Here is a 23,321-nt window from a genome sequence, read left to right as displayed (position 1 = left end):
TTTATTATGTAAATTAGCCCCACTGTTACGTAAAATGCAGGAGGAAGTACAGAACGTCTCACACATACACATATTCGAAAATGGGCCGGAAATAAAAAATAAAAATAAAATAGAGGCAGATATGAAAATATGGTCTTGGTTGATTAATTTGGTTAATTTCACACTTGAAGAGTGGGCAAGAATTTTAGGGCTCCAACTTTGCTTTTAAACATTTCAAAAGTCATTTTTCTGTAATATGTCCCCTTTGTGACAAATATGATGAACAGCAATTCTTGTGGCCTATATTTGCACATCCCTTTAGTTCACGAGAGAGCTTAAGAACTAAAGGAGATAAAGTATACCCCAACATATAAACATAATTCATTTCAATAAAATAATCTAATCTAAACCCTGAAAATCCCAACCAATTTTCAGGTCTAAGGCAAACATAAAGTGTGCAATCTACTGAATTGATTTCCGGACTTAGATGGCTGACGTTTGCACAAATATTGTGCACTCTCACGAGTAAGCAGACTGCTGTGACCTCTACGCAGATTTGGCCCAGGACTCGAACAAAAAAAAAAGATTAGTCATCCTGTGGAAATCTGTAAAACTAATGTGTGTCATTTGAGATAACAAATACATATAAACGCAAACCAGCCACTAATCTAATATGACTACAGTAAAGGTTAGACAATATTAAAGCCGAAGTCATTTTTTATCTGTGTATATATACTTAAATGCTTAAAAATAAATAGTTCCACACCACTGACTGACTACTGCACAGACAATTAGGCTCCCCATCTGGCACTATATCATTAGATTTGCAAGTGCCTCCAATGTCAAGATCTAATAAACTGTGAAACAGCTACAAAAAGGAAAATAGTTACAACCAAAAAATAAATCATTTTCAAAATGACGTTCTTGGGACCAACACTTAAAACACAAATTAAGCTTGTCCGTTAACGTGTGCTACCAGTAAGCCTATGAGACAAAACTGTGGGCACAATATGGAAAAAACAACCTCTAGTTCAGTTCTCGCGAGATTGCAACGATTGTTGGATTTGAAAACAGGCGGCAGTGTCTTATTCACGAACAAGTCGGAAAGGTAATTGAATTTAATTTAGGATAGCGATATAAGACGATAATATAAAGTTGTTTATTTGTATGTGTTCCGAAGTATTTTTTTTAACTCTGTAGGGCATCGGTGGGATGAATTTATTTTCACACAGATAGGCTACGTTGTTTTTCTCCGGGGCGTGAGGGAGGGGTGGAGAGTAGCGACTATTGCTGTATTTGCTAACGATACACAAGAGACAAAACCACCACTGACAACAAAACTCATTGTACACACACTTGTCTGGGATTGAACGGTTGGTGTTGTCTCAAAAGGAAAATATGGCCGTGGACAACGAAATAGACGTCAAAGAGGCGTTTCAGTGCGCTCAAAAGAGCCACAGCAACAAGGCGAAGCTGGTGGCCTGCCTGAAAACCCGCTACAACAAAGTGAGCCCCAACATTTTTTTTCTATTGCAGAAGGTTCTGAATACAACTCTAATTGCTGTCGTCGGTTCTGTAAATAATAATATCCACAATTTTTCTCTTTGTTAGCTGGAGGACAAGACCTTGTTCCACGAAGAGTTTGTCTGTTGCCTGAAACATGCCATGATTATATATAAGCGTGAGCCCGCAGTGGAAAATGTCATTGAATTTACTGCGAGATTCGCCACAAGTTTCCAGTCTCCCCCTAAAACGGATGCAGAAGAAATGAAGGAAGAAGAAGACGAAGAAGAAGAGGAGGAGGAGGAGGAGGAGGAGGAGGAGGAGGAGGAGGAGGATGATGATCATCCATTTTTGAGTTTCCTTTTCAACTTCCTGCTAGAGGTATATATACATACTTAATCTTATGCACTTACATACGTAAATCACTGCTTTAAGCTTTTTGTGCTAACCATTGCTCTGAAACATACCTAGAATGGGCTGGATATTGATTCAAATTTCCATTGTATGTATTTGTTTATTTGTTGAGAACAGCACCCTGCCTCTTATTGCACATGTCCATCAGTTGATTATGAATTAACCTCTAAAGGTCAACTGTCCTAAAAGTGCTAAAATTCACAGTTAATCTAAAATTACCTTGAAAAATATACGTAGGCTCCAGTGTATCGTAATGAGGACAATCACTATAACACTATAGAAAATGGATGGATGGAATGATGAGTCACTCTAATTCATTCATCTGCACGATTAAGTTTTTTCCTATTATGCTCGTCTGTCTTTTGTCTGAACTAATGTGACCTTCTATACCATCTCAGTCTCATAAAGCGAGCAGCCATGCAGTGCGCTTCCGCGTATGCCAGCTCATCAACAAGCTGCTTGGCAGCATGGCAGAGAACGCTCAGATCGATGACGACCTCTTCGAACGCATCCATCAAGCCATGCTGGTCCGTGTCACTGACAAGTTTGCCAATGTGCGCATCCAAGCCGCCTTGGCCATGACCCGACTGCAGCAGCCAAGCGATCCTGATTGTTCCACCATCAATGGTGTGTATTCGTAGCGGAGTGTATCCATTTTTCTATGATATTAGAGGGAAAACATTGAGCAGAGGATCTTCAATTTTTTCAAATTAATTAGTCATGTGTACGGACTCCACTTTGAAAGATAGAATTGTGCAGAATTTGTAAGTAGTCTTATAATTTGTGATAATTAATTTACACAGAACACTGCATAAGTCATGGCGTGGTTATTTTATTTGCTGTCGTCTTAACACCGTAAAAAAAGTACATAAACAAGATGAACAGTGACAAAACATTTACATTTTACAGTATGTTGTCATTATAAAGATGAAACAAAAAAAATCAAAGCCCTTTTGCCCAGTGCTGTTCATCATCATCATTATTTTTCTCTCTCTTCTCTGTTCAGCTTTCCTGCTGATTCTGGAAAATGACTCCAATGCTGAGGTGCGCCGGGCTGTCCTCTCATGCATTGCCATGTCTCCTCACACCCTCCCAAGAGTACTCAGACGCACCCGGGATGTGAAGGAAAATGTCCGCAAATTAGCCTACCAGGTAGAGTGTGTGTGTGTTGATAATTTTCCAACTCTTTCATTTACTTTTCATTTGTGAAATGTTTGACTTGCTTTAAAGGTTCTGGCTGACAAGGTTCACATTAGAGCTCTGTCTATTGCACAGAGAGTGAGCTTAGTGGAGCAAGGACTCCACGACACATCAGGTAACAATGGTTTCGACCTGCTATAGTAATTATACAAAGCTTTAAAATGATTATAGAACTTTATGATGCTTAAGCCCGACTGGATGCATGTGTTGTAGAAGCCGTAAAAGAGGTAGTGTGCTCCCGTCTACTACCTGCCTGGCTTCTTCGACTGGATGGAAATGTTGTGGAGCTTCTCCACAGGCTTGATGTGGAGAATTGCACCCAAACTGCTTTGGACATGCTGAATGCCATTTTCAAAGGCATGGACACTGATGAGCTGCTGCAGAATAGGATTCACTTGAACAGCAGGTACACTTGTCATGTTATTTTTTGCCTTTTAAATTGGTAAACCACGATTGAATATATTTGTGCTTCAACAGGAAACTTATCCCAGTGGAGTCACTGACATGCGAGAATGTGCTCTACTGGCGAGCTCTATGCAAGTTTATCAAGGAAAAAGGCGATGATGGCGACGAAATGTTGGAGCAGGTCTTGCCAGACGCTGCCACTTACGCCGACTACCTCTACGAGTATGAGAGACATTGCACGCACATAAATAAGGAAAAAAAGAGAAAGGGACTATGCTGGACAAGTGTGACATTTGTTCATGAGGCATACCACAATTTAAAAAAAAAAGTCACTGTTACATTTGTTTTGAATGTTTTTCTTTTATTTTCAGAGATTCCTGTAAATGACCTGCGAGCCATTTGTAATATTGTCCTAATTTCTCAAAACAATCAGTTTGATTTGTAGAATGATGATAGTTTGTGCACCTCATTAGGTTTAATGAATCTTGTGTTGTTATTTGCTACTTTGCATGTGACCAAAAATGGTGGTAGCAGTCATTGCTGTTCTGTAACTGTCAACTCTGACACGGTGCAGGTATTTGAAGGCAGTTCCGTTGCTGTCAGAGGAGCATAGAGCAGACTTGAGCCAGCTGGAGTTGGTTATGACCAAGGATTTTATCTCTCAGCAGCTCATCCATATCATTAGCTCCCTGGACACCAACGAAGAGGGCGGCAGGTATGAAAGACTTCCCAGTGGAATGGTGCATTTTGTCTTTGAGTGAAGCTATTTGAAAGCTGAGGTCAATTGTCTTGTTGTTTCTAGATTAACAACAAGTCTTTTTTACAGAAAACGTGTTCTGGCAGTGCTGCAGGAGATGTTGGCCCTGCCACAGACGCCCTCCAAGCTGGTCTTCTTGCTCACTGACATGCTCCTCACGCTCGTTTCCGATGACCAACGACGCATTCAGACTGTGAGATACATTTTTGTCATCTATCTTGGCCTTGCTCTTTGCAATTAATTCAAAGTTAAAGTCAAGCATCTTTTTAAGGAGACACGGCACTTGAAGCGCTTTGAGTACTGAAAGTAGAAAAGCGCTATACAAGTGACAGCCCGTTACATCATAATCAAATGTGAGCATACAATACAATACAATACAACTTTATTTCTATAGCGTATTTCACAACAGCTTTATTTCTATCATGCTGACTTTTTGTTTTGAGGGTATTTTTTGATTGGAACAAAATGTTGTTTTTATGAACCCTTTAGAAACTGAAAAAAAAAAAAGTCTGCAATTTATTTCCCCGCTATAAAAATGACATGAGTGAAATCGTTTTCCCCAGAACCCGATGAAACTGTACATGAGAAGAAGACTGAGAGCTCGCTCAGAAAAGAGTGTGCCATTATTTGTGGCGACGGACATGAGGACCCGTCGAGCCGTTTGAAAGCTCATTAAATGTTGATTTATTAAAATGTTTACACATTTTTGTCAAAAGTTTTTTTTTATCAAGCGAAAACACTTCTCAAAATCTTCTCACACAATCTGTAAAAATAATGGGTTTGATTTTTCTGTGGAAGTTGATTGAAATCAGATTTAAAAAAAAAAATGTTTTATTTATTTTATTTTCAGGCCATATTGCCCAGCCCTATAACATCGTGTAAAAATTATATCCTTCTCAGGGAACACTGTTAAGTTAGGAGGAGTTATTTTTGATTCAGCTCTTGTATAAAAATAAAGCAGTTGACGCTACATAACATTGTGGCAATGTGGTGTATTTTGCTGACCATCTGCATTCATTTTACAGAAGTTAATCTTTCTGGTAAAAATGGTATACTCACTCAGCAACAGCTGACCAACACTCTTATTACTGTCATGAAATATAATGTTTTGTCTCACATGAAAGCTGAATTTTAATTTGATATCTTGTCTACAGGTGGCAGAAATAATTTCGGATGTGCGGGCGCCAATCACGGAAACAAGTCAACCGGTGGATGAGAACGCCAGCCGCCGCCAGCAGGTTCAGGTGGGAACATCCCGAAAATCCTCCTCCAAATGTTCCCTCTCCATCCACCAGATGGCTGCTATTTATTTTAACAGGCAACGTGTGTCTGGCTGTTTAAAGTTGGACGTACTGTGTTTGCAGTGCTGCTCTCCGTCTGCTTGAATAAATCGAAAGTCTTGTTTTTTCCTATTTTTCCATCAGCGTCTCAGGATTTATTCCTTCCTTGCATCTTAATCTCGATGAGCATCCTTTGTTGCCATCTGCTACATTGCACCTGTCCTCTGCCACATTATTTTATCCATTCTTTAGAGCAGTGGTTCCCAACCTCTTTTGTCTTCTGTACTCCGAATCCAGGGATAATGTTGTAGTTACAAGGAGGACCAAATTCTGTTCTATGTTTTTTTTTTCCTGCTGATGCAATAATGCAGCCATTAACCCCACTGCTATTCGGCCTCCCAGAGCTGTCATTTTGACGGATTGCGCTCTCTTGTTGTTATTGACGGGCTTACAAAATGACTGAGAATATTTTCTTATCATTTTGGAACTACAGTGATATGTTTTCACGTACCCCTAGGGGGTAAACGTACCCTTGGTGAGGAAACACTGCTTTAGAGAGTACTGTCTCCAGACAGTAGCAACCTGGCCCAGAGCGTCAGGTGCTGTTGTTGTCGTCATCGTCGTTATTGGTGATGCATCTCATTGGCTCCTGTCAAGCATCCTCCAGAGTGCTTTTAGCGAAAGAATAACCCTCTTCCTCTCCTTACGCCTCCATCTCCCATTTAGCTTGCAGAGGTGAAGGTGCGAATCATGGAGGCAAAACAGGCCCTAGAGGAATGCGTCGCTGCTCAGGACTTTGGTCGTGCGGCAGAGTTGAAGGAGTCAATCACAGAGCAGGAGAACCAGCGCAACAGGGTCCTCGAAGAGATCGCAGCGAGCACCCAGCCAGCTGACAATGAAATCCGCACTGAGAAGGTGACTGACGTGTGGGGCATGACCTCAGGCTGTGTCTACTCTATATATTGCACTTTCCCAGGCATTCATCTTTGTTAATACATTACAGTAATTGGGACTAACCCCTGTCAAGAATAGGGAAAAACGCAAGTAACTGATGCCCCCCTAAAAATGGCTTTGTGCCTTTTATTTTTGTCTTTATGAGGTCTGAGGTGAGGAATAATTTTTTTTCCAAGTCGATGATGTTCCCAGCAATAAATTGGGCTCATGTCATCGTTTTCAATCAGAGGCCACTGTTAAAATAAATCTGGTATATTAGAATTAGAAATCCCTTTATTGTCATTGTACTCAAGTGTGCAACGAGATTAGATTATATGCAGTAGAAGAAAAATCAGACAACATTCAATGAATCCATTTTGTTTGTTTTGTTGTCCAGAACGACCCTGAGACTCTGTTGAGGTGTCTGACAATGTGTGCCGAGTTGCTCAAGCAGATGAACATCAAGAATCGAATCAGCCCGACAATAAGCGCCTTAATGTCCTCACTGGTATGACCTGCCATCTCAATGGCCTTTTCACTTTTACAGCATCACCATTCATGACGGACAGTATGTGACTTTTCGGCAGTATGTCATTAGCATGTTTACCCAAATGTATGGCCATTTTCTTTTTAATTTATTTACTTTTCTTTTTTTTAATTTTTTTTTAGAAATGGTGGCTTGAGTGATTTTGATTACATTTATAGTTTTGCTGGTTCAATTGACTCATTTTTCCATCAGATCCTGCCATGCATCGCAAGTGCTCACCCCGCTGTTCGCAGTATGGCCGTGGTATGCTTGGGTACATGTGCTCTACACAGCAAAGAGCTTGCAAGCACCCACATGGTCCTCCTGCTACAGGTAATGTTGTGCACACTCTCGTTATTGAATTATGCATTAAGTGCTAGAAAACACCCCCTCCAAGGCTTTACAATCCTAATTTGTCTTTGCACTAAATTGTCCTGATCAATTGCATGTCTTTATACATCCTTCCAATATCCAAGCGAATGGGCTTTACCTTCGCCAGCTGCGTTTGTTTCCTTTTTTTTTGTTTGTTTGTTTTTACACTTAGACATGATAGTGCTTCTATGGAGTCCGGCTATTGGCAATACAACTGCACTCTCTTTTTAGATCGCTCAACTTGACGAGGTCAAGATTCGCATCATCGCTCTGCGAGCAGTCATCGACCTGCTGCTGCTGTTCGGCTTCCAGCTGGTCTCTGAAACTGGCAGCGGTCAGAAGACACTGCTGCCGGGATCACCAGACCGGGAGGAAGAGGAGGAGGAAGTGGCGGCACAGACGGCGGCACAGGCTGAAGGGAAGGGGGAGGACACCGCTCAGAGCATTTTGCTGATGCTGTCCGAGCTCCTGGACAATGAGGTCAGCTTGCACATGTAATAACTTTCCATGTTCCCAACATAATAAGGAGCGAATCATCAACAGGGAGAGTATGTTGTGTCCAAGAACTGTTATTGTTGTGCCATGCAGTTGGGTGTTACGGTTAAAGAGCAAGAATGCTGGTCCTCCATTTGGACGAATTTATGGCATTAATATTCCACATAAAATTTGGGGATACTGTACAGGCTAAAGTAGAAGAAATTGTGAAGTGCAATAAAAGTAGGATATCTCAAATTTGGTTGGAAAATACATTAGCAATGCCTGAAATGCAATGACAAGAAGCATGAAAAAATTGTGGGCTTTCTAACACAACACGCGTTACCAAATGTCACTTTCAGGTGTCCGAACTGCGCACGGAGACGGCTGTGGGTCTGGCCAAACTGATGTACACGGGGCGCATGTCCAGTGCCAAGATCCTATCACGGCTGGTTCTGCTGTGGTACAACCCGGTCACTGAGGACGACGTCCGTCTCCGACACTGCCTGGGTGTCTTTTTCCAGCTCTATGCCCGTGAGAGCAGGTCGGGAAAAAAAAAATACCTCTGCACACCCATTTACTTTCCCTTGTAAAGACGATGTAACCTACGTTTTTGTTAAGTATGCCCTGTCTCGATTTTGGATTTGCATTACTTTTTTTGTTGAAAAATGTTCCCAGTTTTTGTGTGAATGTTGCCAGCTGTGATAAGTGGCACTTCATCTGCGACACTTAATAAGTATGGCCCTTTGTTTGTGTATTAGGGCCCACCAGGAAGTTGTGGAGGAGAGCTTCCTTCCAACCGTGCGTACGCTGATGAATGCACCTGCCACTTCCCCATTGGCAGAGATAGATGTTAACAACGTATTGGAGCTCTTTGTGGAACTGACCCGTCCAAGTGTCCTTGTGAAGTCCTCTGCCAACACTGCGGTGAGCACCTACTCACACTGACTCAAAATTTGATACCTACACATAAGTAGAGGTGAAAAAAATCCTTCCAAACAGACATGATCGTATCTCTGTTTTAGCTCTCATACCACACAGACATTTGTACTCAAGACTTGACGTGTGTGTTTGCGTGGGTTCAGGAAGTGAGCGTCCACGACTACCTAGCGGTGCGTATGTGCGGTGAGATGCTGCGGGACCCGACTGCCCCCGAGGTGCGCCTCTATGCCAAGACGTTGCGCTACCTGGAGCTGAGCAGGGATGGGACAGTCAAGAAGGACCTTCTGGCTCTTTTGCAGCAGCTTGTTCAGGTACACTCCATCCTGTGAACAAAAGTTCAGCTGCGGACTTCTTCAACATCGGCTCAGTTTTAAAGTTTTGACTTGCAACCTGTGCTGCTCCTCAGGTGGTGAAGGACCGCGTCTGTCTCCGCGCTTTGGAGAAGATGATTTCTCAACTAGTAGATTCAAAAGAGCAAACTGAGTTCCTCAGTGAATCCGCCCTGCAGCCGCTGGATGTCAATGCGGAGGGTACAACATGCAAACACAAACATTTTGTCCGCACACATCACTTTTTCACTCTTCTTGTAAGAGGATTATGCTTATATTGGCAACATGTTGATAAGCGGATTGCAAAAATGCCCTACCACGCAGCATAAAAAGGGGACTTACGCATTGTACAATGTTTCCTCAGAGACTGTAGCAGACGAGCCATTAAAATCAGCCAAGAGAAGCAAAAAAGGTAACACGGCCTGTAATTTCATAATGTACAACAATCCACTCGACAGTGTGAGGTGACATGAATGTGTGTGCAGGTCAAAGGAAGGCCTCCACAGCCAAAGGAGGCAGAAAGCCAAGCAGGAGGGCAGAGTCCTCGGAGGAGAGGTGAGACTTTACTTTATTTTTTACAAATCATTTCAATCTTTAATGTATTTTTCCGTTTGAAAGCAGCGATGGCGAAAATGTTCCCGATCCAGTTCCTGCGGTGCGACCTTCTCGTAGAACCAAGATTGCAGCTATAGAGAAGACAAAACTGGATCTCAATCCCCTCCTCAACCAGGAGGCCAATTTGTCTTAACTCTGTTTCCTAAAGGTGGCTTCTCTGCACATATTCCCCATACCGTAAGCAAGGCCGCATTTTATATTCTCATTTTTAAGCTATCAAGTATTGCTGGTATTTGCTAACTTTAAACAGTTTTAACAATAAAGGTCAGATCAGTGTAGATTGCCTCCATTATTTTTCAAAATCTGTGGTTTTGCTGCTTAACTCGTATTCCACAAACGCAATATTAATCAGAATCACGTTTTTAGACTAGTGAAGGTCCAGGTGAATGTTTTACTGCGAAGAATTTTTGGGAGTTGAATATATACATATGCCAGGTTGACCGTATGTGTCCTGTATTATAATTTTAATCATGACACTTACTGGGAATTAGGGGAAAAACACCTTTATTCCTCCAAATACAGTCACTGTTGCATTTGTAAAGGGCAGTATAAAACAACAAGAAAAATACACAATAGAAGTTGAGCACCAGATTTTCTGAGTGGGTCATTTCCCCCCCAAAATGGGTCACTGCGTTAAAATGCGACCACAGTGACATAAATACATGGGTAGTCAGGCACACACTATTTTTGTACAAAGATAGTAAATAAAAAACAACAAAAACAAATTCTCATTACACAAAGGGGAGGGACAAACTTGAGTTTCATCCAAAATTAGTGTTAAGTTGTCATCCATACATCTTAGAGGAAAAGCACAGTGAGCCTCTCTAGTCTCTGATGTTCTCATACTGCAAACAGAATGCAAAATAAACCGGAACCTTCAAAGATCAACATCTCTCAACTGCATTTAAACATGATATAATGCTTGAACATTCAAACAAAACATTTAATGCTATGATTTTACAAATGAAAAACTATTTTTCTGCTTTAGTTTGGGAAAAAAAACTCATGTTCAGCAATGGGCATACCAAACGAACGTTGATTTGGTCTCAACAGGTTGCCATCAAAATGCCAATAGATGCAATAAGTTCAACTACAGCAAAATGGGTCACTTCTCCATGCAGCATTATGCTACTCAACACTGGCATTGAAAAAGGAGCTCAGAACATTCAGAAAGGACTTCCCATTAAAATAAGTTTAGTCAGTCTAGGAAATTTAGTTCCAATTCCAATGCCTAGCCTAGTCACCTTGTATGGCTATATGGCGACATCTAAAGTGACATCCCAGACCATCGTGTACATCCATCTGTCAGTAATAAAATAATGACTATATGCTGATATAAAAAAAAAAATCTGGATTTGTATTGCACCACATAGGATTCTCTACTTGTACAGTAGGTGTTGGTAGTGGAACATAGGATGTGCAAAATATGGGGGAGAAAAATGGGATTCCAAATCGCAAATGGGATAGTGCGAGAAGTGCATCTGAAACTGGCAATGTCCCATTTGTGCTTTGGGTGAAAACGACAAAAACAACACTTTCATCGTAACAAGGGGGAAAAAAAACAACTGCATGATGCCAATTCCTTCATTAGGTATGTTTGTGCTAATTTTGTTTAGATGGCAAAACCTAATAATTACAAAGGAATTGATCACAATTCCTCAGTTCCAAGTTGTGACCTGGTTTGTACAAAAAAAAAAAGTATTCTTGATCTCAAATGCTTAAAAAAAGAAATAACTTTGAAAGCCACATGACATTTTCTAGCTATTGTGGCTGGGACCTATTTCACTATTTTAAATGTGTTTGCTGAGTTTAAGGGGGGAGTGATGAAGAGGTATTTCTAGGGAAGAGTGCTGAGTTCACGCAGTCGACCTTTGTCTCACTGACAGCACTTCAGACAAGGCATGTTTTGTCAAAGAACAGGGTATTTTGAAAAAGTCAAATCTCTACATATAAAAAATAGTGCAACATTAAGTTTTTCTTAAGTTAGACTGCTACATAATTGCTGAGGGAGAGACTGAACCGTAGCGTAACGGTCAGTCCACTTGGTCAGCTCAGTGTCCAAAGGCACCACAAAACACCACACAGTCAGTTTCCCACGAAGGACGGTGCGTCATCTAGCTTTCTGCCAGAAAAGAAACACAATTCCAGATGATTTTGGTTAGTTTACAATTACTGTTCTGTGAAGTAGGATTTAGTAAAGGAAGAAAGATAATTACCAAGCACAAAGTCGCACCACCTCGGCCCGCTTAAGCCCTTCATCCGCGATTGTCGCAACTTTTTTGCAGGTGGCGGTTCAGCAGACATAAGATCAGGACATTTCCCTTTCTGCCTCCCCAAAGGCATTTCATCCAGCTTCGATTCATCCAGGGATTCACATTCGGAATCTGTCGGATTTGTAGACGCAGCCATGCCATTTATGTGCTCCTTTTTCTTCACAGCTTTAACGACATCTACCAGTTGTCTATTCTTTTTCGCAATCACAAATGCAGAGGCTGACTTATCCAGTGTGACTGTACAAGAGTCCCACCCCTCTGCTGATATGTTGTGTGGAGAGTTGATCTTTTTTAGAAATACCCGGCATTCCTTCAGGGTCTCAGGACTCCAGGCATTCGAGCAGATGTTCTGCTCTTTTGGTGCACCCACAGGCTCCTTGGATCGGGCTTTCGCCGAACCTTCAGGAAACTCTTTAACTGATTTCAATGCTTCCAGTTTTTGTTCAAGTCCAATTGCCACTTCTGGCCCACATGCAGTGAATTGTGCGTTTCTTCCCTTCTTTGCAGACTTCCTTTCTTTTTGGGTCCAGAAGCGTCTCCTTGCCCGAAGAAGTGTTGCCTGATATTTGCTAAAGTGATGCCACCTTCTAACACCTTGGCTGAGGATACCGCTTTTACGCTTGCGAATCAAGAGTCGCTGCCTAACCTTATAACTTGATTGCGCTTCCTTATATTTCTTCACCCTTTTTTGAGCCTTCTCATGTTGGGCAGGGCTTTTTGGCAATGTTTTAGCAAACTTCTTGAGATGTCTGCGAAGTCGTTCTGCCTGAGCACTTTGGCACTTGACACCTTGTTTCTTGACAGAGCGAGGGAAGTGCATAACTTCATAATGATTGCGAGAGCTCGTCCTCTTGACAATAGCCAGTGACTGCGTCTCTGTCGTCCCCATAAACCAGGAGCTGAGTTGTTGCATGCTACCGGATCTAGGTTTAATAGGAGGGCAGTTGAACAGAGTTTGAACCACGGAAGAATGTTTGGACTTGTCGACCGATGATCCGGTTCCTTCAGTGTCTGCTTCGACTTGGGTGGCTACCCTCTGGTTATCCACAGCATCTGAGACCCAGGTGTCGGACATACGCTGAATGCGTCTGGCAAGCTCTTGGTTCAAGGTCTCTTGTTCAGCTGATGCTGCCCACCAGCGAAGTGTCTCCTTTGGAGCAAAGATCGAGTCTAAAGAAACACCTGCTACTCGAGCGAGATCCTGAGAGATGTTCTTCCTCTCCTGCTCACAACGGTTTCGTTTCACTGCTGAATGGTCTCCTCTATTCTCTTTTTCTTGTTGTTTTTTTTTGTTGCAGGCCTTGTTCAGCAGAAGTTGTTTGGAGCGCCGTAACAGAGCATTACTGTGACTATATGTTCGAGTTGTGGAAGTGGCAACAGCGTGCAAAAAATAGATTGAGGGCTTGCTCACTCTTTTGGAATGACGAACAGCTAAAGGCTGATTGATTTCTTTGTTTCTATCTTGACTCTCGGATTGTCTTAGTTCCTCCGGTTGCAAGTTTTCGCTAACTAATTGACAACTAACTGTCTTGGACTCTTTGGGACTTTGAAATTCTGGCAGGACCGCTTTTTTGTTCTTTTGTGTATCGGGAGTATCCTTCTCAATCAAAATTTTACGTTGCTTTGGTGACACTGTGGTAACAGTGACGGAGATTCCAGAGATTTTCACTTTTGCTGGTCTACCTGGTTTCCTTGAGGGCAAACACGTCTCTCTTTTCTGGCATTTAATCTTACCGCTAGGGTTCTGTGCAGCCTCTTTGACGGGGTTGGCATAATTAAACACCTTGGAAAATTCAGGTGAACCCATTTTAGGATTGCCTAGATTGATTTTTGAGTTTTGTGTTCCGCTCAAGTCATTTTTAAGACCTACTGCTCGACATGCATCTCGGAATTCTGTTTGAAGCTGATCAAAGCTCTCAGAAACCAGTCGTTTGTTCCTTCTTGAACGGCCATAGACAACAGTTATTTTCAGGTTCTTGTTGACGTTCTCCTCTGTGTCTGCAGATGCATTTGCCGTGCTTGTCCCTGTTGCTGCATGTTCAGGTTTCTGTTTACGTGGTCGACCAATTGGTCTCTTCACTTTTTGCTCCAGATGTGGCCCAAGCTTCTTGGGCCGGCCTGGGCGTCTTTTCACGGGAGTGACTTCATGGTACGATTGCAAGTCGCCCGGTGATCGGCTCACTGTTCCGAATGGATTCTTAGGTGGAGTAATGTCACCTGATCTCTTCGACCCCATTTTGGGGGAGGAGGACTTGGGTGAAGGAGTACATTTTCCAGGTGTTGACTTGGGTGAAGGAGAGAGGGACTTATCTGGTGAAGCACCTTCCTTAAATGGAACAGAAGCTGACTCATCGGATGAAGAACCTGACTTTAGTGGTGAAGGACCGGATTCAGATGATGACGAAAACAACTTGATGGGTGATGAACCCAACTTTGAGGGAGAAGAAGCCGACCTAAGTGTTAAGAGAGGTTGCTTTGCTGGTGGAGAACTTGATTTCGATCGCTGTGGAGAAGAAGACTTTGTTGAGGGCCCTGCGTATTTAAACGAAGAGGTAGTGGATTTGTGATTAGGCCTGATGTGTGGCTTGGCACATTCTGTCATCTGGCTTTGCTTCTTCTCGGGTGTCCCTGCCCAGGAGGACTCTTCGCATGGGTCAAAGGGTTCCTCCGTTTGTGCATTTGAGCCAGACTTTACCGATTTAAGACTATATACACTACCTTCTTTGTCTTTAACTGGTGATACAAACATTAACCTAATTGGGCTTGTGTACTGGACTGGAGAGGTACAACAATTGTGAGCACAGGTAACAGACCTAGTAGTAACCCCGACATTTTGGTATTGGAGTCTTCTTGAAGCAGTATTTTTGACTGATACTCTTTCTGGGTGTTGTTGTGTTTCTTCTGAAGGTTCGGCAGCGCACATCGTCCTTTTAACTGTCAGAGTTTGTTGCACATCCTTACTTTGCTCTCCTGGTTCTGCATGAGATGAAGTGTGTCCTTCTCTACTTACTGATGTAAATGTGTCTGGGGGAGTGGATGTTTTGGTATTTGATTCAAGCTGAGCATCACTACCGTCTACATTTTTTAATAAGGCATCTAAGGTGGTAGTTTTATTAGTTCTCTGGTTGAATATGCTTTCAGAGAAACAAGCTGCAAAGAACGTCTTCTTGGTCTGCGTGACATAAGAGGAGAATCGTTGTGGAGGGACAATGTTCCTCCGTGACCTTCTTGACTCATTGGAGGGGGATTTGTGACCCGTATGACTATCTGTAATGGTAGCATGGTTTTGATCTTCAACTGGTCCATTATCATACTCATCAGTGCCACAGTCTTGACCTGACAGGGTATTTTCAAGAATCATGGCATCATATATTGCACTAACCTTGTCCGTTTGGCAATGTTTGTCGCACCGTGTTATCACCTGTGACTGCTCATTGTCATCTTGAGAACATTGGTTGCAAAAGATTTTTGGCAGGTCATGGGACATTGTTTCCCTTTCCTTTATTCCCTCGGTTTCATCATCTAGTCCTTCATTCATGTTACTTTCAGGAGTGATAATATTCAGCAGTACCCCCGTTACTCTTTGATAGTCCATATTTAACTCGGTTTCTTTTTCCTCTTCTGGCATCACATTTGAGTCCAACAAAGTGCTACATGTATTTACGGCACCATTACCATCTTTAAACTGTGATCTCTTTGCTGATGACTTTCTCCGATTGTGTGGCACGTTAAACATCGCAAGCTCTCGTTTAATTTGCAAGCTTTGCCTTCGAGTTGTAGCACCATCAGCAGGTGTCGCCAAAGCAGCCAGCACTTCCTGGCGACGGCGCAAGCGCGTATTAGGTGACTTGGGATCTTTGTTAACGTGGCGATTAAACAGCTCACCGAGGTTGTAGTCACTGGCGCTGCGCGTATGAAGCACAGTGGTGATAATTTCAGTCAGAAGGGCATCAGCAGGAAATTTCAAGTTCTGGCTTGTTGAGGAGAGCTCTACCTGCTCCTGTTCAGAAGCATCAATGGGTGACGAGGGCAGAGCTGGGTCTTTCTCTGGAGGTCTGATGGTATCAAGTTTCTCACTGAAGCGGTTCACAACATCCTGCAGTAAAGTCCCATTTGGGTTCTTCTCAGCTTGACTATTTCTTGGAGTCGAAGACTCTACCTCCACATCTACAGTTAGCGCGTGGTGCGTTCCTGGATGATCTTTACCCGTGCGGGCAGCTTCCTCCTCTTGGTTATGGTGAAGCAGGGAAGGCGGCATTTCATTGTTTAATTTATCACTCTCCGAGGGGATTGGAGAAAGGGGCGGGGGAGAAGGGCTCGGCTCTCTATTTAGGACAGGAGGATGGGGCTCACAATCCTCGGTTTTCTTGAGCTGGGTCACACTGGTGTGGTTTGTAACACATAAATAAGGGCAAGGATGTTCCTTACGGCAGACCGAAGAGCAAGGACTAAATGAGAACTTAAAGTTATTTATGTGATCTGATGGCAGACCTTGTTTCGAAGTACAGTGCAGCCGCTTGCAAATTAGAGTGCAGGTATGTGTCGTACAACTTTGCACACAACTGCCGTTTAGGTCCAAAGGTAAGACTGCGGGAAGGCACACCGTGCTTCCACAGCCTTGAGGACCACAATCAGACGACGAGTATAATGAACGGCTGTTAAGGGCGTTGCACTCATCCAGGACATCATCATCATCTGCATGTAATCCACTATGACAGCCCTGGGTTTCTGTTGGAACGTGTTTGTGGGCAGGGGGAGAGAGCAGTTTTTCCTTGTGTGCCAACTTTAGCATCTGGTAGAGTAAGGAACAATGTGCTGGGCAGAGAGCGCTAAGGACAACATCCAGTGCAGACTGCTGGTGGCACTTCTTCTGTTCTAAATCTCCCAACTCTTCTTTATCTGAAGTAGATGGACAGCTAGGAGCAAAATACAAATGAATTAGTTAGCACTTTGACATTGGCCGAGTCAAATTTTGAATAACGTAATTGCATATAGTACCTATAAAGCAGCGCTGCAGAAAATATCGATAAAATATTGTCATCGCGTTAATGACACATGCAATAAGTGCGATAAATTCTTCGGGAAATGCATGCGTTTATCGGACTTTGACCAATCAGATGTAACCTTAAACGTGATACACCATCCAACAGGAGAACAGTATCTAGGGGCACGACGAACACCGACTAAATTATATAATGAAAAACATTTGATTTGTTTAAAATGTGTCCTTTAGAATGTGTATAACTTTACAAAAAGAGAAAAAAAATCTGCCTTTTTTGGGGTGGTGGAATTGTGATTGTCAGTTGCCGAGTTCCAAAGAGGTAATAGCAGCCCTAGTTTCTATTAAACGTTTAGCGCACATGTAGTATATCATTTTCAGCCTCCAGGATCAGATTGGAAATCTCAAACCTGCAGCTACTCATCAGCTTTTTGTTTACTTTTCATATTTTTTAACAAACATCAAATCAACAGCGGACAATACATTCGGCAAAATAGAATTGCATTTTCCCACATTTGACTGCTAATAATTAAAATACAAAAAAAAAAAGCAGGATAATAAATCATTTGTCAAACCACCAGACAATTAAATGCACGCAGGTATAAATGGCCCACAAATACATCACAAGATGAGCAGACAGGCTACCAAATTTAAAAGGTAAAAATTATGACAAGTTGGCAATTTGTTGAGAGCTGTTTTATTGAGTTGCAGAAGGCAAATTAACATTCTGCTAAACACAGCAGGCATGATTGTAGAAACGCTCAAACCTCTTTTCTTTTGTACAACACTTTCACCAACAATATTAACCGATCAATAAACTAATGTTCAAGTCAAAAGTTAAATCAGATCATGACAAAGATTTCACAACACACAACACTAACAACAGATTTGAAATGTGATGCCATTTCCAAAATCTTAGGTTGAGTTTAAATCCAGACCTCTGCGTTGGACTAGTCTGAATTCAAGACAGCACTTTAAGATGAGGTATGATGCCATTGTTTGTTTTTAGTACATTACAGTATAGTATAATATACAATATACCAGTATAACCAGTATCAATGGCATGGTAGCAGCTCCAGTCCTTCACAAACGAAGCTCCACGAAGCATACTGCACTTGCACGAGGTGTATTTCTTCCAAAACTTGTTACATTCTAGTGTATGTTTTGATTTTCTACTAAATCACTCAATAATCACTAAATCACAATATTCATGGGTGTCATTTTGGGATTAAATTAAATACAGTGGGTTCACATTTCAAAGCATTCATGCAATTTCTGTAATACACGTTACATTAAATTTAAGTGCTCTATTACAAATAAACAAGTACAACAAGCAAACTAGTAAAACTTGGCTTTTGAAGCACAAATAAATTGTACCACATACTCGAGGTTTCCAGAGACATGATTTGAATAACTCGTAGTGCAAGAACACTTATGCATAAATAGCAGAATTCTGTTATTGATTACCAGCAGGGAAGGGGGAAATAAGCTGGTGATCTCAAATATACTGCAATTAAATTTGAATACATACTGCAATTAATCACCCAGGCTTGTTTACGAACAATTGTTCATATAGTAGCAAGCGACATCACAAAAAAATGACATCTTGTGGTATGGTGTAGTCACAACGACTGATGCTGAAGAAAGATCAAGAACATTCAGAAGTAAAGATATTCAGTATCGGCGTATCATCTGGTCAAGCTTAACTTCATTTAAAGCACATTAAAAGATAGGATACGAAGAATGCAAACCTACCGGTAGTTACACAAACAAGGCAGATCTGTAAATGCCACAGTGCCCAATAAAAACATCGAAAATGTGTCAAAGACGGCAACAAATTTACCTCAAGACATCGACCACTTGACACAGACGGTGGTGAAAAAACCAAATTGACACTGGGCTGTAGGCAAATTAAGTTCAGAGGTATGTGTGGCAATGAGGTTCGATAAAGAGGCGTGCAGGCTGAAATCACTGCAAATAGACATAGAGAAACAGCTAGTTGTTGGGAACCCTGAACTGAACTGCTGCTTTGGTATTCGCGCTGTTGCTGTGGTTGTCGAAGATAAGTCCATCTCAAGGACAGACAAGACGAGAAAAGACAACCACCACCATTTCCAAGACAGAAGCCTGTGGGCTCTTTATATCGAGACAAGCCCCCTGTCACACCGCCAGCCATTACCACAATCAACTATCAGGACTATTATACAAATCAAGACATTTTGTCTTAGCATGCCATATCCCAATCGCCTTTGTTGAAATAAACGTCATGCTTTTATAGAACAAATGGTCCCGTAAAATAGACATTTCAAGCAGCAGTCATGTATGAGGTTGTACTGTAATGCAGCTACAGTTGCAACATTAGTAAATATCTGAGGTCATAAAACATTTTTAACGATACACGTACACAATAACATAGTACCCAAGCTTTTCAGTGCACATTTGAAAACATGCTACACAAATGCATTCCCATTACATACAGAGGGGAAAAATTGAGGACGACACATGGCTTTTTCTTCTTTTTTTTTGTTTACACTATACTTTAAAAAAAAAAAAATAATACAACTCACATTTAAATAGTTATCACAGTAGGTAACAATATACAATCTTCCTGTTTGCAAAGGTGTATAACAATAATTACAATGAGGGTTTATTGTTATGATGGCTCTAAGTCACTTCAATGGCCTTGGTCAGATACCCAGAGAGAGAGAGAGAGAGAGACAGAGAGAGAGAGAGAGAGAGCTGCAAATGACATTCATCATTGCTTCATTAACAAGGAGCTTTAAGAATTAAGTCAAACCTGAAGAACCTATTTCCCTAACAGCTAACTAACACTGGAGTCATCTTTTTTTTTTTTTTTTTCGATCCCTGTGTTTCAGTCATTTGATCCAGAGAAGTCTCGGGTCATATTTTGTTGATGGGCGGTTTTAGAACACCACAACCAAAGAAGACCCTGATCAGCATTTTAAGTGTGTGTACAAAATTTCTGAGAAATACAAAACGTGGAAATTTTCGCAGAATCAAAATACATAAGTGCCAGAACTAAAACCAAATCAATTTATTTTCCATCCAAAATGGCTTTTTGGGAATCGTCTTAAAATATTAAGTTCATCTATCTGTATGGAATTAAAAAAATAATAATCATTGCATTATATTGAAACCAACACTCACTTGGTGATTCAATTAAAGTCCAGGACCAAATGGCAGAAACACGGCAGAGAGTATGACTATCAAAAACAGACTCACAGTTTAACCTGAATAATATAACCATAGATTTGTAAAGGCATGTGTTGTGTTTCAACAAGATCCCAAGAAAACTTTCGTCTTGTAAGAGGTGGGGTGGGTTCAAGAGTTGAGGAGTTCTGGACGTGTTTCTTCGTCTAGAACATCTTTGCAGCAGCAGGTGAGGCGAGTGTCCCTGAGTTAGTGGAACTGGGCGAGAAAAAGCCGGCAGATTTTTTCTTGGGTGGATTTTTCAGTGTTCCAGTGCGCTCTTTTACTTTGTATTCCAATGTGCTGTGGGGTACCCCATAAACTCCTTGGGCCTTAGATACGCTCATGCAGCCGGCCGTCACCATAGCGATGGCTTCCTCCATCAGTTCGTGGTCATACTGCCGGTATCTTCCGCGTTTCTTTCTCGGTTGCTTGTCTTTGTCGTGGCGGTCTGCTCCCTCCTCGGAATCATCCAATGAGGAGCTGCGCTGTACCAGGCGAAGAGGTGACTGCTTGGCACTTCCTGCACAGCCATGTGCCAGGAAAGGTGATCTGAGTTTGAAGAAAGACCAGGGTCTGGCAGTGGTTGTCAATAAATTGGCAGCACCTTCCGTTGGTGAGGTACGGCGGTTTTCAGTAGAACTGTGAATTTCTGCTGGGGCTAACCTGCTATGATTGGACATGGGACGGACCTGAGGGATACGAAGAGGTGTGGGGGCCTCAAAACTGGGGGTGGGGCTTGGAGAGGGCTGGAGAGCATCCCTGAGCTGGGGCAAAGAGTGGGGTCGGGTCCTCTGTAGACCACTTGGCTGATAAAAGGGGAGGGAGGATGGCGGAAAACTGAGCTCTCCATTCTCCTCTGCATCTCCTCCAATTTCAGCCTGCTCGGCCCATGCTGCCACCTTCTGCAGAACGAGACGGGCTTCACCGCCAAGCATCGATGACATCGTTGCGTACGATATCATTTCCTCCCTGAAATCTCTGTTGCTTTGCGACGCTGGGTGCAGCACTCCCAACCGTCCTTCTGACCAGTCTTCCAGGCCTTGCCTCAGGGTGTGAAGGGGGATTCCATATAGCAATGCAGCACGCTGCTCTTGCAGCCTTCCTGAGCGTATATCCTTCAAGGCCTTGGACAGCAGCCGCTCAGACAGCTCCAAACTCCTCTCAATGTACTCCTTCTGCCTGAGCTGCCTCCTAGGGATGGGAGGACCAAACAGCAGGGTCAGGATGGAGGTGATGGAGAGGGTGTGATTTGGGCATAGGGGAGAAGGGGGTCCACTCCTTTATGCCTTGTTGGTAACATCACTGTCTGTTATTGCATGCCTGTAAGCAGCCTCTGTCTGGACCCTCACGCACACTGTCGTGCATCTCTTACACACGTACACAGTGTGTTGGCGCTGCAGTTTTGTTTTCCTTCAGTGACAGTCTTATGTTCACGTTAAGAGGAGTAATCAGATTCTGAACTGGACTGATTGAAGAGGAAATGAATTCACGATAGGATAATGTAATGCAACTCTCATCAGTGCACAATCCTGGACTTTTGGCATTTGTTAAAAATACGGTGCCAATGCTGTGACGTTACCGCTCAAGAGATAGAAGAGTTAACCCCACTTAGACAAAATCCATGTACACTAATCAAAATTAAAGGAGCCATGGTACAGCCATACAAAGATGGTACGTAACAATCAACATTCGACTAATCAGAACATTCTTAGCTGCACAGCCATATTGACAAAATTAAAAAAAAATGGTTTGCCAGATTTTTTTTTTTTTTTTAAGAAATCAACAAAATACCCTTATCAAGTCAAATAGCTACAGAGTAACTGTCACGTAAAAGCACAGCTTTCATTGTTTTTTCAACACAAGGCTTAATACTAGCAATGTAATAGCAGTGAGGAAAGTCTGATATGTAATACAATTCTTACCCTGAGGCTTTGATGTTCGGTGACAATGTTGATGAAGTTGTTGAGGTGTCGCCGTTCATTTTGGAGAGGTCGAGCACACCAGCTGCTGCAGAAAGATTCAAGTTCAGAGAGTGTGATGATATATAAATGTAATCACATCTTAATCTGGATTTTTAAATATTGCCACTAACCTGTATCAGATTCCTTTTCTGTTTCTCCCAGAGTTCGGCTTACGGTCAGGTCCAAGGGAGCGTCTGGTGTTTCAGAAAAAGGCGAGGAGGTCCTTGTTGTAACATCCGTTGAAGTGGTGTGGAGTAGGCACTTGGATGCATACTCCATGGCGAACTGGTGTATCATCTTCTTCATCAACTCCTCTGCAATCCGAGGAATATTGGCATTGTAGCACAGAGACGCATCTGATCAAGGGAATGAAAATCCACACTATTTCATTCAATGTTTCCACTATTTCAAGATAATTCCGACGTCTAGAATGTCTTACAAATCAGGATTCAACCCTATAACACGCTGATAAAGTTGCATAAAATTTGAGAAGTCCAACTGCTGTCATGCAAGACTTAAGCATAATTTGACAAATTTCAACAAATGTGAAACTTTAGATCTGTGATAATCTCAATGAGTAAGTCCACAAATGTTTTGCCATTTTTTATTCCACTGCAGAATGAAACCAAAGAATGAAAACTGTGACAATGATGAGCCAACAACAGGAAATGAAATGTATTTCACACATATATGACAATTAAGAATGATAAAATGTTGCTTGTAACGTCCGAACAATTCCTCACCTTTTTTGTGGAAAACAGCTTGAAGGAACTTGTGAGCTGTGTGGTTGCTCTCAGAAATGCTTGGGGCTTGACATGGAGAGAAATCAGAGGGGGAGGAGAGGGGTGATGTGGTTGTAGGTGCTATATCCTGTAAAAAAAAAAAAAAAAAAGTGGAAAATGTTTTACGACAGCGCACTACTTGGACAATAAAAACAAGACTCCAATCAAGTTCTTACACTGAGTTTGTCCAGAGGAAGGTTGCAGAATGAGCAGTGAGAGCAGTTTTCCGCCGAAGACCAGTCAACTACCTCTTCGGGTTCACAGTCTGAAAGGAACGACAACACAAAGGAATTAAAAAAGACCAAGGGCTGTGGCAAACCATCTATGCAATGTTCTTCAACTGAGCCGCTGCACATATTAACGT

The 23,321-nt window shown here is 42.1% G+C and overlaps 2 protein-coding genes across 5 annotated transcripts in view; one reads left to right on the top strand and one right to left on the bottom strand.

Annotated features, from left to right (window-relative positions):
• The first annotated feature begins 962 nt into the window (after nt 1-962).
• On the top strand, nt 963-23,195 carry ncapg (non-SMC condensin I complex, subunit G). Its single transcript, XM_088302138.1, has 23 exons — nt 963-1,087; nt 1,372-1,485; nt 1,591-1,863; nt 2,295-2,523; nt 2,903-3,048; nt 3,127-3,211; nt 3,310-3,502; nt 3,574-3,723; nt 4,076-4,216; nt 4,328-4,451; nt 5,413-5,502; nt 6,265-6,453; nt 6,869-6,979; nt 7,211-7,330; nt 7,601-7,849; nt 8,206-8,387; nt 8,605-8,770; nt 8,929-9,096; nt 9,192-9,315; nt 9,479-9,526; nt 9,600-9,669; nt 9,736-9,906; nt 22,338-23,195. The coding sequence occupies exons 2-22, from the start codon at nt 1,378-1,380 to the stop codon at nt 9,860-9,862; spliced, it is 3,093 nt and encodes a 1,030-aa protein (XP_088158264.1). The 5' UTR covers nt 963-1,087; nt 1,372-1,377; the 3' UTR covers nt 9,863-9,906; nt 22,338-23,195.
• lcorl (ligand dependent nuclear receptor corepressor-like) overlaps nt 10,217-23,321 on the bottom strand; it is a 14,527-nt gene continuing 1,422 nt past the window's right edge. The window contains exons 3-8 of one of the 4 annotated variants that reach the window (XM_088302133.1): nt 23,134-23,222; nt 22,919-23,045; nt 22,307-22,531; nt 22,137-22,221; nt 11,946-16,918; nt 10,217-11,851 (exon numbers count right to left, since the gene is read on the bottom strand). In XM_088302133.1, the coding sequence (XP_088158259.1) occupies nt 11,844-11,851; nt 11,946-16,918; nt 22,137-22,221; nt 22,307-22,531; nt 22,919-23,045; nt 23,134-23,222 (5,507 nt within the window). In that variant the 3' untranslated portion in view covers nt 10,217-11,843. Of the gene's footprint in view, nt 11,852-11,945; nt 16,919-17,682; nt 21,406-22,136; nt 22,222-22,306; nt 22,532-22,918; nt 23,046-23,133; nt 23,223-23,321 lie in introns of those variants that run through there. The other 3 variants (XM_088302135.1, XM_088302136.1, XM_088302137.1) reach the window with 3 other exon arrangements.

This window comes from Idiotropiscis lumnitzeri, chromosome 8, assembly GCF_059441095.1.
Source record: "Idiotropiscis lumnitzeri isolate Australia: NSW breed Sydney's pygmy pipehorse chromosome 8, RoL_Ilum_1.0, whole genome shotgun sequence".
NCBI lineage: Eukaryota > Metazoa > Chordata > Actinopteri > Syngnathiformes > Syngnathidae > Idiotropiscis > Idiotropiscis lumnitzeri.
Note: the sequence above shows the minus strand (reverse complement) of the source record. Positions and strands in the feature narration are given on the sequence as shown.

Bases quoted from the DNA above. Each gene is read 5' to 3' on its own strand.
- ncapg (XM_088302138.1), top strand. From the start codon at position 1,378: ATGGCCGTGGACAACGAAATAGACGTCAAAGAGGCGTTTCAGTGCGCT. The intron at 9,316-9,478 runs GTACAACATGCA...ATGTTTCCTCAG, and splicing joins GCTGGATGTCAATGCGGAGG to AGACTGTAGCAGACGAGCCA. The intron at 9,670-9,735 runs GTGAGACTTTAC...GTTTGAAAGCAG, and splicing joins GCAGAGTCCTCGGAGGAGAG to CGATGGCGAAAATGTTCCCG.